Raw genomic sequence first — 17,016 nt, forward strand, 5'->3', positions numbered from 1 at the left:
AAAAAGGAAGACAGTCAGCTAGAAAGAAACAGGATATTTTTAATCCTCTCCTGAGCACCGATCCAGTCAGACACTTAAGCAAGTGCCAAACCTTGAAGTCAACAGGACTACTCACATCTCAGCCTTAAGTACACACTTAAGTGCTTAGCTCAATGGGGCTTTTGGTCTGAGGACTAATAAATAGATCACCAGATAAAAGGCACTGCTGTAGGTCCTAACTTGTTTCCTGGGATCTAGGAAGATAAACATGGCTATCATCAGTATGGCACTTAGCTGAATCGAGTTTTGGATCAAATGTACCAGTGCTGTGTTCACTACCCAAGAACCTGGACCAGTACTCTTATTAAAATATTGGTGATTCCCTTTTCAATATTACTTGTAAAAAAAAAAAGTAAGTGAATGGACAGAGATTTTGTATGATGAAGGCAAAGTAAGTGTATGAAAATTACATCTGAAGAGCTCTAGGTACTTCACAGGCAATGAATTATATCTCACGACTGGGACGTGAAGTCATTACCCCACTTTACAGATGGAAACCTCAGGCCGAGAGGGTTTAAATGACTCACTCAAGGTTATAAAGCAGGGAACAGCATGCAGATCTCCTAATTCCCCCATTATCTTATTAAGCTAGAAAGAAGGGTAGCCAAGGGTGGCTCTTTAACCACAAGCTTGGAAACTAGGACAACCATTCACATTGCTATTCCTGGCCAGCTACCACACTCATACTGAACTGATGCAAATACATGGCCTGCTGGATACCTCCACTCTTGCCTGCAAGCTGGGAGGACACAGCACTTGCATCTGAAGTGTTACGCCAGTTCCATAAAATGCCAAACCCCCAGACAGGTAACCCATGTAACCCCGGAAGGGCTGTCCCTTCAGCGGGTAAGCATGGAGCATGTGACAGCAGGCGCATTCCAGTGCCAGATGCCTCGCCATTCAATCATGCTTAGAACAGAAAGCTACTTGGGATGAAATGAAAGGAACAAAACCACAGCATGTTACATGGAAGTGCTGCCCACAGGTACTCTATTTATAGGCAAGCTTTATGGCATCCGCCATACCAAGCCTAGTGGAGCAGGGTGATGTGACACTTGACCATTGGTGTGGCTAGAAAGGCACAATTCCAGTCAGTCTTTTAAACTGAAGTTTAAGGCTATTTCTGTATGGAGAAGTAGTAGCCTTTTCATACGTAGGGTAGTAACCACTTTCCATGACAGAGTCCTATCTGTCCTGCCCTATATGTTTAACTTGATCTGAACATTTCAAACCTACTAATTTGAATTTTTGACTTTTGTCTAACTTTCCTTGGTCTCCACTCCAGCTTACAATGGCCTGTTACTAACCTTCAAACTTCCCATAAAGTTAAGTTTCCTTGAAAACTCAGGCACCTGCTCTATGTGAAAAAAACAGTTTGTTATAAAGCTATTAACAATGGACAGTCTGGGGCCCAATCCTACTCCCATTGACAGTTATGGACCCAATCCAGCACCATTAACGTCAAAGGGTATTTTCTATCATTGACCTCAATGGGATCAGGAGCAGTCACTTTGGGTCTGGATTTCAGAGATGCGGAGTGCCCACAGCTGGACTTCAGCTGGAGTCCTGGGTCCTATGCCTGAGAGAGAGAAGGAGAGAAGTGGCGGCCAACTCTATTGGCCAACTACAACTTAGTAGGAACACAAGAGTCCTTCTACAGATGATATCTTACAGAGCTCTTCTTTTGGCTCAAGCGGTAGATGCAAAGTTTTTTAAAGCTGTAGTCCTGGCTCTGTAGCTGTGCATGGTTTAATCTGGAGAGGTGGTAGCCTCCCACTGTTAAGGTTGATTTTAGTTCCTCATTATAACAACAACAAAATCCTCATGCTTTTCAGGTTTATGGACCAGTGACAGGCAAAGTATGTGCTAAACATTTACTACATTGAGTACGTATATTCAGAAAGTAAAAGCCTTTAATATGGCTGCTTTTTGACATCTTTGCAAAATGTCTTTTTCCTTGTATTCCTCTATCCCTCAAAGACATGTTTTTAAATGATCACTTTTACCACCCCATCAAGGGCATCAGTGAAGACAGAACCCAGAACAATCAGCACAAGCTCCTAACACCTGAACTATTCAAGTTAGCTGGAAGCCAGTTGACAGCTTTTATCTTCTTTGACTCTAGCTATCTGAGGGCATTTTTAGGGGGAAAAAATTCCTCCAGAACTACTATCAACACAGCTGTACCCATGGCAGCATCAGCAGGAGTTTGCGTAAACATGGTTTGGCGATCTTCTTGTTCTTTTAACCAAAGTGTGACTTACCTCTTACGTCATTTATAAAACCCAAGCACTTAAAAAGCAAGGGAATAGCAAAGGTCATCCTAAGTCTTACATTGCCATAGACACGTAAAGCATTTCTATCAAGTATAACATGCATATGTGGCCACAATACAGTAACTGTAACTTTCCAACACCATCATTCACTGGTTATCCAAACCCCCTAAGCTAGGTTGTGTACCTGGGAATTGGGCTGCTTAGGCTCATCCATCCGCCCGGGAGATTCACTTTTCGATCTGTACCGCTCAGTTACAGTAACCATGCTGCCCGAAGGGCTAAATCTGTGGGGGGAAGAGTGTAAATAGAATTTTTAATGGCTATCGGTGCAGTATGATCAGTATATGTTCATGGGGGACAAGTGGAGCACCTGCAGAGACTCTCTCCTTCCCCATCAGAAGACAGAATGTGGAGCAGTGCAAATGTAAAAAACACCAGGAAAGACTAGTCTGTGCTTCCAGTGTTAATATCTGAAATATGAAACTGGGTCAATCAACTTGATTCAGGAATAGGCAGATTTTTGGTTGCTACTAAAATAAAAAGGGAAATGAGATAGCCCACTGACTCAGGCAGCACTGCAGAAGAAGAAACCTCTGCTCAAAAGGCACCTCCAATCTTCCAACTCCCTGGGCAAGTACAGCTGAGGGATGTCCCACAGATGATGCAGATGGCTCCAGGGAAGGAGTGGTGGAAGTTGTGTGTGGTGAAAAACAACGGATACCCAAGTGTCTAAGGCCAGCTGATCTAAGGAGAGGAATTAAAAATGAGACCTGTCCAGAGCTAGTTTGTTCCCCTGAAGGCCAGCCCAGGATTGTTACTTCCAGTATCGCTTACAGAGCTTGTATAGTTCTAAATGATGGGGTATCCACCATTTCAAGGAAGCTGCTCTCTCAGAGGACTGGAGGGTTTGGGATGGGAGAGAAGAGAAGGAATGGTGAGGAAAAGCACCACAATTACAGCCAGAACCTTTTGCTTTAATCAGAACAAATGAGGTAGAGGAATAGGGAGCCGACAACACAAATATAATCCCCTCTTACAAATGAAGGCCTTCTGCTCTTACCAGAGAAACTCTCACATCAAGAAAGAACAGCGGTTCATCCAATCCCGTGTTCTCTTTCTCAAAGTGGCCAAATGATGGCTGCTTCAGAGGAAGATTTAACACCCCCCCCCCAACACACTGAATTCTGCAATCCAGTACCATGGGGAGGCAGATTTCCTCCTGACTCATAGCTGGTGACCAGCTTGTTTCTGAAGGAGAATGGTTGATACCCTTATGATTTTACCCTATCTAGCCTGTAACTGGAGACACTGTTCTTATTCACCATACAGCAAATACTTGAGGACTAGTAACAGATATACTTCTAAAGAAAATCTTTCAGCACATATGCCTAAGGATAGTGTGTGAAATAAACAGTGATAGATGATCGGGGAAGACACATGATCAAGACAGATACAAATATTGTGGACTCTGCTCTTCCAACCACACTCAGTAAATGGGTTAAAGGAACCTCACCTGTCAATCTCACTGCTGGTTGGCCTAACCACTTTGGCTCCTGATGACCCTAATGTGTAAGTCTCCTGGCCCATCGATCCATGGCCTGTTGTGTCAATTACCATGGTTGTGACCTCCTCAGCGCTGCTCCCATCTTCTCCCGATGGCTGATTCTCCGTTCCCAGCCACTCCTCCAGGTTCTCCGTTTTAATGCGCACTCCTCCAAGCACCCTAACATCATCGTCATTCCGTCCCCCACGGTCTGCCACTCCTGTCTCAACATACCACTGTCCTGCTCTGTTAATCCGCAATATGGGCTCCCTGCTCTCCACATCTGAACTCTGCTCAATTATCTGAGGGCTGGTGGACTCGTCAGGAGGGCTCAGCTCCCGAATGTCCAGCACAGTGCTGACCTGGCCTAGACGACTCCCTTTTGGAGTATTGTGGCGTGGGCTCAGAGAGCGGTTTAGATTTGGGGTAACCCGGTGAGACTCTGGGGGTCTCTCCTGATGCTTTGTTCTAGTCTGGCTCGGTTCAGCTTCAACCTCTGCCACGTTAATTTTGAAGTGAATTCCCTCGAGGATCTGCGTGCATTTGTCTATAATGTGCTGCATCTGCAGGAAGCTGGCTGCTGTTAGGTAACTGATGATGTCAGCCAACTGCAGGCATATCCGCCCGGTATAACAAAAGGAAAGGAGCTGCTCAAAAACAGTGGGGTTCTTGATGACTGAAATGGAGACCGTGCTCATCTCGTTCAATGACATATGGTCACGGAAGTAGGGCGAGCTAGCAGCCAGCACCACTTTGTGAGCACGGAAAGCCTGTCCTTGCACGTTGACCACTATGTCACACAGGCGGCCCTGCATGCGCAGCTGATTGAGGTGGCTCAGGACAGAGTTGCTGAAGTCAGGGATCTCCAGTTGAATGTTTCCACTTTTCTCCATGGCTGCCCCAGTTGTAGGTGTACAACCCAGCTGGAAAGAAAAACAGGATTAATTGGACTAGTGATAATTTGCATTTGGAGCACCTTTCACCCATAGATCTTGGGGATGACTTGATTACAATGTATAAATACCTACATGGGGAACAAATATTTAATAATGGGCTCTTCAACCTACCAGACAAACCTATAACATGATCCAAGGGCTGGAAGTTAAAGACAGACAAATTCAGACTGAAAATAAGGTGTACATTTTTAACAGTGAGGGTAATTAACCATTTACCAAGGATCTTGGTGGATTTTCTATCACTGCCAATTTTTAAATCAAGATTGGATGCTTTTGTAAAAGCTCTGCTCTAGGAATTATGTTGGGTAAATTCTCTGGCTGGGGTTATGCAGGAGGTCAGACTAGATAATCAACAGTTCAGAAACTGTGGGTCGGGACCCCAAAGTGGGTCGGGATCCCTTTTTAATGGGGTCACCAGGGCTGGCATTAGACTTGCTGGGGCCTGGGGCCAAAGCCTGAGCCCTGCCACCCAGGGCCAGAACTGAAGCCTGAGAGCAGGGGTGGCCAACCTGTGGCTCCGGAGACACATGCGGCTCCTTGTATAAGCACCAACTCTGGGGCTGGAGCTACAGGTGCCAACTTCCCAGTGTGCTGGGGGGTGCTCACCGCTCAACCCCTGGCTCTGCCACAGGCCCTATCCCCACTCCACCCCTTCCTGTCTCTTCCCGAGTCTGCCGTGCCCTCGCTCCTCCCCTCCCCCCCCGAGCCTCCTGCATGCCACAAAACAGCTGATCGGGAGGTGTCGGGACGGAGAAGGGCTGATCAGCAGAGCTACCCATGGGCAGAATGCGCTGGGAGCCAGCGGTGAGGGAGCTGATGGGGGGCTGCTGACATATTGCTGTGGCTCTTTGACAATGTACATTGGTAAATTCTAGCTCCTTCTCAGGCTCAGGTTGGCCACCCCTGCCTGAGAGCTTCAGTTCTGGGTTGCGGGGCTCAGGTCACTGGCTCCCTGACTGGGGTGGAAGCCCTTGGGCCTTGGCCCCCTTCCAGAGCGGCAGGGCTAGAGCGGGCTCAGGCTTCGGTCCCCCCTCCTGGAGTCATGTAGTAATTTTTGTTGTCAGAAGAGGGTCATGGTGCAATGAAGTTTGAAAACTCCTGGACCAGATGATTACAATGGTCCCTTCTGGCCTTGTAATCTATGAATCTTGAAGCACTTTGATTTTCCCAGAGGTGTTGTGAAACTTGATTTACTAATGCTTGCACTGGGTCTCAGCTTTTGCATTCTGTGGATCACTTTACAAGAGAATTAATCCTCTTATGGACCCACCTCCACAACTCCCACTGCTTAGCTCTCAAAAGTTCACTCTGTGGGCCTCCAAACTGAGTTCAGTAGAAGTGATTTTCCCTGACTTGGAAAACATTACAAATGGTTGAGACACTAACATATGAAACTGATTGCCTAATGGATGATGATAATACTTAGCACTTATACATCATTTTAATCTATAGATATCAAAGGACTTTACAAAGAAGAGCAAGTATTATTATATCCATGTTTTACAGAAGGGGAAATAAAGATGGAAAGTTGAGGCCTAAATTTCCATATGTCCACTAAGTTTGGTTGCCCAGCTTCCAAGAACTTTTCAGAGGGGCTCAACCATGTAACTTCATTTGAACTAAATAAAAGCATGGCCCAAGGTGTCTCCAGTAGGGCGCTCAAAATGGAGGCTCTCAATATTAGTAGACACTTCTGAAACTTGCCAAAAAAAATCACACAGTAAGTCAGTGACAGGCTAGAAGAGAATCCAGTTCTCGACTGCAAGTCCTGTGCTCTATAAACTGACCAAGCTGACGCTGTGAAAATGAAAAATACAGTAGCTATCATTTTTGTTTCTTTGGGCAAGGAGATGAATACAGCAAAATATTAATTGGAGATCATGATGGTTAATGACACGAAGTTAATTAGTTTTCTTTCCTTCATTTTTCTATGATCCTCTTGTATCTTGTTGGCAAAGTTTGAAAATGAGCCTTGGGCATATATGGTAAAAATTTCAAATGGGGCAAATGTAGATGTAATTACAAATAAGAATGATTAAAAACCTGAGACTATAGATGCAGACCAAGTAAACAGCACTCAATAAAAACCACTTGTGACATAAACAGGCTCCAACTTGGAAAGCATTTGAAATGCTGATTAGACAGATTGCAGCAGGCATCAAAACAGTTTTGAGGAATCCAGGAATATCCTGCCTTAGATTGTATCTACTCTGAGAAATCATGAAGTCAATGGGACTAGTCATATGCATAAAGTTAAGCATGTGTGTCTTTCCAGCATCGGGGACTAAAGCTTAAATGGCACTCTGCAGGGGGTTTGTCCATGTACAGCAAAATACGATACCAAGCTTGAAGCTACATAACCGTCTGTCATACCACAAAGCTGTGCAAAACATTGCAAAACTGTACAATGCCGCAGGTAGAAATTTTGTGTATCCACAGGGTGGTTAAGATTAAAACCCGTAAATTGCGCAAAGCAATTGTGCAACTTCCCAGTGCATATCTAAAGGTTCTTCCTTTTTTTCTTGTCTTTTAAAAAACAAACAAGAAAATGGAGTGCAAAGGTCTAAGTTAATGCAGTGCTAAGGTTAGAATTTGAAACATGAGGAAATATAAAAGCCAGGGTCTTGCCTGTACTGTTAACAGTGATGTACAAAGGAAAGGAAACTGGATGGGTATCCTTTTGTTTTTTCTGATGCAGTAAGAAGCCAAAAGGTGGGTTGGTTTGTTTTATTTTTTTAAAAGAAGCATTTCTTTTAAATGCTGTTTTTTTGTTCTCCGAGCAGTATCTAGAATGTCAAGTCTTGTCTTCCTTCGTTTGTTGGAGGTCTCAGAAGTGTCAGATGTGCATTATGGGTTCTCTCACTCCTTAACTAAAGGGACAACAATGCTGAATCTTTAACATACAGATCCAACTGTTTGTAGGGTGTTTGAGTAAACTGATGGTAACAAAAAAGAGTTTCACTTCCCCTCTTAATTAATCTGGTGTCACTTGTCTGATATCTATAGACCTCATCTTGCAAACATTTAAACACATGCATAACTTCACTCATGTGAATGGTCCCACTGACGTCAAGTTATGCACATGCTTACATGTTTTCAGGATCAGAGGCCTGAAATCACATAATCCTACTAAGTTTTCCATTTGCACATTTCTAATGTAAAAATAAATGGTATTTTTCCTCTTGTTAAATCATGCAGGTCTTCTTTCTGATCATAAACACAGAAAGGCATTGCATCAGGGTATATTACACATAGGGTTCCAGACAAGACTATGATGGGAGGCAAGGGTTAATGGATAAGGTTCAGAAACAGCTGGAGCCTATTGGCCTCCCAGGAAACCAGCCTGAGATATATAAGAGAAGGAAGACTCAATAAGGTGTTGGCTACTGGCAGTCCTATTCTACATGCATGGTAAGAGAAGTCAGCTGTTTTTGGTAGAGACTCTTAAAAAGAATCTGTGAGTTTGTTTGCCTTAACCCTGAAGGCAGAGGAAAATCAGAACCTGTATTTGTTTCCCCCCTAAGCAGGGTGGATTTGATTTGATTTGATTTAAATCACTAGTCAGGAAGACTCGATTTAATCATGGATTTCTACATAAAAGTGCATTCTTGTTGGTTGTTATAACCTTAATACATATTCTTCACAACTCAGAGATATATGCAGGTTTCATTTTTAGAAGATACACACTATATATTTTTAAGTGATTTATTTTGAAAACTTTTCAGATTAGTTTTACAGCTATATCAGAAAATGTTTGTTTGGTTATTTCATTTACCAAAGGTAACTGAAGAAGATATATATGAAGTCATTGGGAGGTCAACTAGCTCCAATTCAACAGGTTAATCATTAATATTTGGAGGATTTTCTTGCCATGCTGTATTACGAGGAGAACATCACCAGACAGACATTTAATTGTTTTATTTAACTATTTCTCACCTCTATATAATTTCTTTAAAAGCATTTTTGCTGTTAATAAGCGTGTTACCTCTGGTGACACAAACCCACAGTCTGAGAACTGCAAAACTACGCATCTCTGATGGTATCTTCTAGACTGAGCACTGAGTCCCATTAGGTAGATAAAAAGATTAACCTTAATAATCTGTACAGAAGCCCCTGGAGCCCCATAAAATTGGGTCCCTAATCCATGAACTATTGGAACTAATTTATAAAACTTTTCTTAAACATTACATGAACATATTGTGTCATACTATAGACTTATAACCCTTATTTCATGATGAGATATCTTGAGCTTGACCTTTATCCACCCTGTCCCAAAGGCAAGGGTATTTGAAGACCTTTGTTTAAATTGACTCTGAAGAGATGACACTTTAGGACTTGGGTAAGCGTAACTGAGAACTTTTGTTTGTAGCTTGTCCATAGACAAGTTCCCGCCTTTCCCTTTGAAAAATCACCTTTAACTTGCCCCCACTGTTAGGAAGGTAAATTCCAAGCAATAAAACATAACAAACATACACTGTATGAGTCCAAGCTGCTGTGAGACCTTGATTTTTGCATTTTCCAGTATATTAGTTCCTAACCTTAGTGTTGCAAAAAACCTGTGTAATGCAACTTAGAATCACAGAATTGTAGACTGGAAAGGACCTCGAAAGGTCTTCTAGATCAGTCCCCTGCACTCAAGACAGGACTAAGTTCTAGATCATCCTTGACAGGTGTTTGTCTAACTGGCTCTTAAAAATCTCCAGTGACAGAGATTCCACAACCTCCTTAGGCAATTTATTCCAGTGCTTAACCACCCTGACAGTTGGGAAGTTTTTCCTAACATCCAAGCTAAACTGTCCTTGCTACAATTTTAGGCCTAGGCTACACTAGCAGGGGGGTTCGAACTAAGTAGTATCTTAGTTTGACTTACCTGGCCGTCCTCATGGCGGCAAGCCAACCGCTGCTGCTCCCCCATCAACTCTGCTTACTCCTCCTGCCGAGATGGAGTACAGGCATCGATTTGGGGATCCATTTATCGTGTCTACATGAGACATGATAGATTGATCCCCAATACATCAAACACTACCCACTGATCCAGCCAGTAGTATAGACGTACCTTAAGCCCCTTGTTTCTTGTCCTATCTTCACAGGTTAAGGAGAACATGTTTTCTCCCTCCTCCTTACAACAACCTTTTATGTAATGGAAAACTCTTATGTCCCCCCTCATTCTTCTTTTCCAGACTAAACAAACCCAATTTTTTCAATCTCCCCTCACAGGTTATGTTTTCTAGACCTTTAATCATTTATGTTGCTCTTCTCTGAACACTATCCAATTTGTCCACATCTTTCCTGAAATGTGGTAACCAGAACTGGACACAATACTCCAGTTGAGCTCTAATCAGCACAGAGTAGAGCAGAAGAATTACTACTTGTGTCTTGCTTACAACACTCCTGCTAATACATCCCAGAATGATGTTTGCTTTTTTGCAACAGTGTTTTTAAGGCTCAAACAAGGCAAATAAAAATCCCAAGTTTATTCAGTTAAAATATCATTGGGCGGGGGGCAGCCTAGCCATGACTTCTGAATACTCAGTTAGGAATAGTAGGGCTTTTGTCTTAGAAGGTTTTATCAATACATCATGGAGAGTCTGACATTATCTGGAGACTAAAGAACACTTCACTCCTGATTCTTTTCAGAAACTCCTGCACAGGAATAGGTGACAAACAGAAAGTTCCTGGTAGCAACTGCTGATAGGCTTGCAGGTGTGTAGAATGTGTTGGGGCAGTGGGGTGTCTCCAAACCACTGCCGCCAACAGCTGGAGCACACAAACCCAACATAACCAGCAGGAGTCACGTAACACAGCACGAAACAGCCTTTCATACCCTATACAGCTCCAGAACTACTGTTTGAGCCAAACTTCTGGAAACAGCCTCTTAAAGGTTTCAGCTCTGCTGGATTCATACTGATGCCAGCAGCCTGAGCATACTTCAAGTCACTGTTCTCTTCTTTCTTGATGCTACTTCCCCCCCACCCCACCTCGGTCCCAGGCAAGCCACACACTTCTGCTCCAGGACCAGCCCTCTAAGGGAGGGAGATTTGCACAAGAGATACTTCTCATAACTGGGCTACAAAAGCTGCTCCTCTACTGTAGCATCACTCTGCTTCTACCAGCTCTTCTAAAACTAAAGCCCCAAGGAACCACCTTCAGAGCCTTTCACTACAAACTAATTTCACCATTACTTCCACCTTATCTCTGGAAGCCTGAAATCAGTCACCAACTAGTTAACTTTGGTGTCACAACTTGCTTGTTCTCATGTGTACTACCTGCATCTACCTCTTTGACCCCTGCCACTCCTTATCCTTCCCTAGTGCACATCTTTACCCACAATCACTTTCCTACCCTGTGTCTTCCTAACAACCTGTGGTGCTAGCACACTATCCAGCCTCCTTTACTTCAATCACTCCAGTTCCATCAGAATAACGCAACCCAAAGTAAAAGCTTTCACTTTTAAAGAAAAAAGTTAAAATGCAGAACCATCGTGTCCTGCGTCTACAACAAACAGAAGCAACCACATCATCTTATCACTGTAATCTTTTTCTTGGCTTCTACCTCCCAATAAATATTTTTCCCCTTGCACTTTAATAGTAAGTTCCTCAAGGAAGGGACTGCATCTTATGTTTGCAAGGCAACTGCACCCTTGTGCTGCGTAAATAACATAAAGGGGGGGGTTGGGGCAAGGTGAAGTAGGAAGAGTTTTGCCGTTCATATGGAAGGGGAGTAGGGTAGAGGGTGAGAGGATGTGTGCGACAGGGTAGGGATGAGAGCGTCTGCCCCTCACAGCTTGCATTGACATTGCAGCGCCACCCATGCAGGCAACTGTAGCGTGGGGGTTTAGTCAGGGCATGCCATCTAATCCTACTCGGAGCAAGTCTAGAGGACACAGTGACTAAAAACATGGGTGGCAGTCCATGCCTTGTATACACAAGCTGTCACACGATCACTGGCCCTGTCTGGTGGCTGTGCACTTAAGAATTCCCCCAAAAGTCTAGTGCACACAAGACCACAGGGTGGAGGTTATTGCTAAGGAAGATTTCAAGGCTGGTAGGTAGCTAACAAGGTTGCTGGACGGGGATGCCCTGCTACTCCTGGCGGGATAGAAGGACAACACATCACTGGGATGTGGTTCAGGGACAGCTCTGGATTGGGGTGTGGGAGGAACGTACGATGGGTAGGACAATGTTGGGGACGGGGGAATGAGGGGAGCTTGCTCTTCATGGGCTGCAGGAGCCACTCACAGAAGGGTTGAGGAGTAGTTGTCCTTGGTGGGAGGGTGCTGGGGGTGGAGCGGCCCTAGGGATAGCGGGGAGCTGACCCTCATGGGACGGGGCTGTGGGTGGCGGAGCAGCCCCTGGCAGGGGGATGTGGCAGGGAGCTGCCCCCGGTGGGAGGGGACGAGGGGTGCTGGGGCAGCCCTAAGGCGGTATTGGGATGAGGGGGAGGCAGCCCCCGGGGGGGCGGTGCCCCGCGCGGGGAGAGTGTCCCTAGGAGCGCTGCGCTGCCCCTGGCAGGGGTCTCTGGGCCGAGAAGGCGCCCCCTGTTCCGGCCCCGCGGGGGTGAGAGTGACAGCGCGTCGGGAGCTGGGCGGTTCCAGGCCTCGCCTCGCCCCACCCCGGGGGGCTGCCGGACCCCGAATACAGCAGGTACCTACCTCCCGGGGGTGGGAACGGGCCGGAACACCGTCCCGGAAGCGAAACCCCCCGAGCGGGCCGCACCCCGGAAGAAAATTCCTCCCCCCTCTTCCAGTTCGTATCCCCCCGCCCCCCGGTGCCCCGGTAAGGAGCGGCCGCACGTCATGTGACCACGCCCATTGGAATGCGGCCGCCATGGCTCTTTAGGGGTGGAGCCCGGCTTCCGTCAGCGTCATTGTTCTGTGGGTAGGTCCTATGACAACAGTTTTGCTGGGACCATCATTGCCGCTCACCGTCACGTGACAGCGTTGCGAGGCGGACATATATATCGGTGGCACCGCCTCCTTCTTCCCTTTTGCTGAGCCGGTGAGTGCAGCGAGGTGACCTAGGGCTGGGTGAGTATGGCAGCGCGCGCGCTTCTAGGCCGCTCTGGCGGCTCCATGTTGATCAATGCCGACCCCATCGCGGTCCCGAGGCGGTGTGCACCCTCTCCCGGAGGGGCTTTGCCGCCGATGGGTGTGGGCTGAGGAGGATGGAGGTGGATTGTCCCCGACCACCACCTGTCGCCTTATCTGGGCTCCTGCTCCTTAGTGGCTTCGTTGAGTCTTGCATACTGGGGGTTGTAGTACCCTGAACTTTTCTAAGTTGGCGTAGCGATGGCTTTGGTGGGCGCCGACTTCGTGGGCATCAGAGGCTATGGGGTGGCACGTGGTGCAGTGCCAGGTAGGTTGGACTCTGCCCTTAATATCCCCGGTCTGAGAGAGCCTTCAGCGGAGCATCAAGTGACTCTAGTGTAGTGGTTTTCAACGTATACTTCGCAGGTGATGCCTAAGATTTCCAGAGGGGTCTGCACCTCCATTAAAAAATTTTATGTTGTTGTAAATGAAAAACGCCTGCTTTAGAGAGACGCCTGCTAGTAGACTGGCCAAAGCAAGTCTGTTGTGCGTGTGACAGTCCCTGACTCTTAAAAGGCAGCCCATTGCTTTTCCTAAAGCTGTTCTGACAGAATGTTTAGGCCTCAGCTCTACCAACCAGCAACTTGTAGGAATAGATCAAAAATAGTGTTGTGGCCCTGTTCCTCTATTTTATAGTGATGTGTAGGGTTGTGTGTAAGCTCATAGTAGATCAATAGAGCTTGCTGTAGCTTGGGTGCCCATTGGCAGCTTCTCATAGGAAGTAGCATGAGAAGGGATTGGTCTTCCTTTCAGCCCATATGGCGAAGGTGGAGATAGAACTGGAAAGATGTAGCATCAATGTAGGTGGAAATGCCCTTAGAGTAAGTTGGAAAGAATATCTGACCGTTGCATGAGAGCACGTGGTGGAAAGTGTTGAATCTCTCCTAGTGTATTGCTATGTGCAGTAGTAGGAGAGCAAGCAGGTCTTTGTACAAGCATGGTTTTTCCTTAGTAATAGTTACCAGGCCCCAGGTTTCCTTTTTTTAATGGGATAGTGTCATGTCTCAGTGCAGCATGCCCTCCATGTACGTGCACATGATGAAAACCATGTTGGTAGGGACATCTGAGAGTATGATGAATACCAACATCTCTGAGCTGGACATGGGGTATATTCATCGCTGGGCAATGGCATAAGTAGTTCAATGGCATAAGTAGTATGTTCTAGTCCCATTTTGGCAGGCAAAATCAAATTGTAGTAGTGATTGCCTGAGTGTAACTAGGTGCCTCTATAGGGTTGTAATTGCATTGTAGAAGGAAAGGTGGGTAATAATTAATGTTCCAGGAGGGGGGGCTGGCTAAATTTTCTTATTGCAAAAAAATTCTCATTGGCATTAACTGGCCCTTTTAATAGTCTGAGACTTAACAATAGTGCTTACAGAACAGGTTGAAGTGAATTTGTAGTACAGTGTGTGCTGTAGCTGTTCTGGTATAATTGCTTTGGAAGTCCTATTAGTCTTTCATCTTTTGTCAACCTGACCTAAAATTTTCAGACTATCTAGGTAGGCTATTTTCTGAAACTGAGGAAATTATGTAATGTATACATTATATCTTCTGTTTTTAGCCATGATACATCAAGCAAGTTCTTCCCTCGCTGGTAACTACAAAACCGGTAGGTACTGCTTTTTAACTGTAGGGTTTAATTTGGGGGGTGGGGAGGGAGTACTGTCTGGCCTAGTACAGATCCACTTATGTCTGGCTTGACTATTTTAAAGAACTCTGGAGTGCCTGCTGATCTCTCAGGAGGTGCAGGGCCAGTGTTGCTCCATGAATCTCCCTTCAGTCTGTCTAAAGGGATATTCTATTCTGCAGTTGTTCTCCTTCCCTCCGCTAATAACACACTTGCATCCTTGGAGGTCATCTGAAGGGGCTAAACAATGGCTTGATTTTTTGGGACAGGACACTGGCTCACATTGTGATTTCTAGTATGATAACTTTAGATAGGCCTATAACAAAAGGCTTTGAAGTGAACGACTGTGCTATTAAACTGAACAGCCAATGATGCTTTAAAGAATAAGAGTAGTGGACAGAAGTGATTTCTGAGAACTCTATTCTGAGGCTTTATTCGGTGCCTGTTATCTTTGATCTCAGACTTTGTTTTACCAATGCCTGATTTGGTTTCTTTGTTTCTTTTGTTAGCAGACCGAGACCTGATGCCACTTGCTAAGGTAAAATCATGTTTAATTTTTTGCTTCATGAATGAGGGACAAAGTTACTTAAAGAGAAATAAATGTAAATTATGGTCTAGAGGCCTTGTTTTTAATCCAATCAGTACGCTAGCTAAATATTTCCAGCGGCCAAATAACAAACTTTCCCTTTTGTGCCACAATGATGACACTTATTTGCTACTCTTGACAAGAGAATGATGAGAGCTCTCAACCACCTGTATTTCAAACTGAGGCACAGCACTATTGAACAGTTTCATCTATTCATGTCTGAGCCTGTTTCATAACTCTCCTTTCTTTTCTCAGGATTTAATGGAGGAAGTTGGAAGCCCCATAGAAGGAAGATTATCTGGTAAGAAACAGAATAACTCCTCTTGGAAAAACATCTCCATGGCTCATTAATGGGTGTCCCCTTCCTTTATGGAGCTGAGGCAGTACAATGACAAGGATGGTTACGGAACATGTTTAGAGTTCTGTGTCTGCTTAATACAGCAGAACAATTCTAACTTTCACTATTACTCAGTCTCTTAGATTGTCTTATCTGGTTGAGTAGCTGTTTCTAGAGCATCTTTTCATTCAGTGCCACTCCTGCCTTTTGGTAGATCACACTCACTAAACCAAACTCCATGTTAGAAAAATAGCTTAGAACCAGTCTCACCAAAGCCGATACAGTGATGATAACATAGTTCAGCAGAATGCCCAGTGACGAACACCAGCTTTGTCTTTCGTCCTATCTGATGTATCTGGCTATCTTGTGATCCTCCCTGGTACATGTTAAAAATACTAAAATGGTAATGGTTTCTAATTTTTTCCTTTTTCTCTTCATATAGGCCTGGAAGGTGAATCCTGATGATGAAAGGCAAGACGCTAATTCTGACCTGAGCAGGTTGTTCCTCTGGCGAAAACTGCTGATATTTGGCTAGTAAATAGTGTCTAGGGAAGAAATCTACTCTAAAGAAGTGACTTTTTTTTGGGCTGCCCAGGTCTTTCATGCACCTCAGACAAATTAGAAGTAAATTAGGAAGCAACTTGACTTGCTTTGTATTTTCAACTACCGTTCTCTTATATACAGCCTCCACTGGAGAGAACATAATTCAGCAGATGGTCTGTGAACAACATGCTGTACTGTCTCTTGCTCCTATCTGATGCGTCCTCCAGTTGCTTGTGATTTACTCTGGCAGCTAGTTCACAAGGAAAGCTCAGGTCATAAATGTGCTCTTTTGTCTGCCAAAAGTGCTCTGAAGACTGGCTGGCTTTACAGCAAAACTTCTTTTTTGCTAGTCTTCTCTAGTAACTGAATTAGAGAGAGATGCTCAAAACAGCATCTGTGCTGGGAGTTTGGTCTACTTATTGTCACAGCCCTGAGTCATGTAGTTATGTTGACCTCTGTCTTAGGTGTAGACCCAGCCTAAATGTCTAACATGCTGGTACCCTGTTGACCATATTGTTTTTGTGGTCTTCCCCCTCACGGTCTAGGTCTGTCTTCCATCTGTTCTTTTTTAGTCTTACATTGTTGGCTCTTTGGGGCAGAGACAGTCTTTGTTCTGTCTGTACAGTGCCTTGCAGAAATTGGTCTTTGTCCATGATTGCTCCTAAATGCTCCAGTAATAATAATAAATAACCTAGTGGCGTGGGTACCATAACTGTCTCTTCTTTACAGACTGTGTTAAATAGATTGGCTTCAGATGACCACCTGCCCAATGTATGGAGATAAAACTTCCAACTTGAACACAGTTCCATATTGTTTGCAGGGAGAGTAGAGCACAGGACACTTCATACAAAGGTAACTTTGGAGGGGACACTTTCTAGTGGAAATACTACATATTTCACGCTGTCTTGCAGCCATCTATTGAATCTGCTTTGAGTGTTGGCAGTAGGAAACCTTAGAGCTTTCAAAGTGGAGTGAAGCCAGGAAGGGAAAAATATATGGAACAAACAAATGTAGTATGTGAGG

General features: G+C 44.9%; 1 protein-coding gene, 1 long non-coding RNA gene and 4 other non-coding genes across 17 annotated transcripts in view; 5 read left to right on the forward strand and 1 right to left on the reverse strand.

Annotated features, from left to right (window-relative positions):
- Positions 1-12,742, reverse strand: part of ZBTB37 (zinc finger and BTB domain containing 37) — a 33,150-nt gene extending 20,408 nt beyond the window's left edge. The window contains exons 1-4 of one of the 3 annotated variants that reach the window (XR_012656266.1): positions 12,466-12,642; positions 3,829-4,781; positions 2,500-2,599; positions 116-233 (exon numbers count right to left, since the gene is read on the reverse strand). Coding sequence is in view for 2 of the 3 variants with exons in the window: in XM_032806095.2 (XP_032661986.1) it covers positions 2,500-2,599; positions 3,829-4,781; positions 12,466-12,642 (1,230 nt within the window). In the remaining variant the exon portion in view is untranslated. Of the gene's footprint in view, positions 1-115; positions 234-2,499; positions 2,600-3,828; positions 4,782-9,684; positions 9,748-12,465 lie in introns of all 3 variants that reach the window. The other 2 variants (XM_075067933.1, XM_032806095.2) reach the window with 2 other exon arrangements.
- LOC116839862 (uncharacterized) overlaps positions 1-17,016 on the forward strand; it is a 374,064-nt gene that overhangs the window by 349,489 nt on the left and 7,559 nt on the right. For 3 of the 10 annotated variants that reach the window (XR_012656276.1, XR_012656272.1, XR_012656277.1), the window contains exons 1-6: positions 12,733-12,840; positions 14,462-14,509; positions 15,037-15,065; positions 15,369-15,414; positions 15,893-16,074; positions 16,723-16,845. This is a non-coding gene — a long non-coding RNA (uncharacterized LOC116839862). Of the gene's footprint in view, positions 1-12,732; positions 12,841-12,882; positions 13,169-14,461; positions 14,510-15,036; positions 15,066-15,368; positions 15,415-15,892; positions 16,075-16,722; positions 16,846-17,016 lie in introns of those variants that run through there. The other 7 variants (XR_012656268.1, XR_012656275.1, XR_012656269.1 and 4 more) reach the window with 5 other exon arrangements.
- LOC116839918 (small nucleolar RNA SNORD74) lies at positions 13,925-14,002 on the forward strand. Its single transcript, XR_004377273.1, has one exon. It is a non-coding gene; the product is annotated as a small nucleolar RNA SNORD74 (small nucleolar RNA).
- Positions 14,891-14,958, forward strand: LOC116839913 (small nucleolar RNA SNORD75). Its single transcript, XR_004377268.1, has one exon. It is a non-coding gene; the product is annotated as a small nucleolar RNA SNORD75 (small nucleolar RNA).
- On the forward strand, positions 15,219-15,300 carry LOC116839915 (small nucleolar RNA SNORD24). Its single transcript, XR_004377270.1, has one exon. It is a non-coding gene; the product is annotated as a small nucleolar RNA SNORD24 (small nucleolar RNA).
- Positions 15,726-15,808, forward strand: LOC116839911 (small nucleolar RNA snR60/Z15/Z230/Z193/J17). The gene has a single exon (XR_004377266.1). It is a non-coding gene; the product is annotated as a small nucleolar RNA snR60/Z15/Z230/Z193/J17 (small nucleolar RNA).

This window comes from Chelonoidis abingdonii, chromosome 7 (genome assembly GCF_003597395.2).
Source record: "Chelonoidis abingdonii isolate Lonesome George chromosome 7, CheloAbing_2.0, whole genome shotgun sequence".
NCBI classification, from domain to species: Eukaryota; Metazoa; Chordata; order Testudines; family Testudinidae; genus Chelonoidis; species Chelonoidis abingdonii.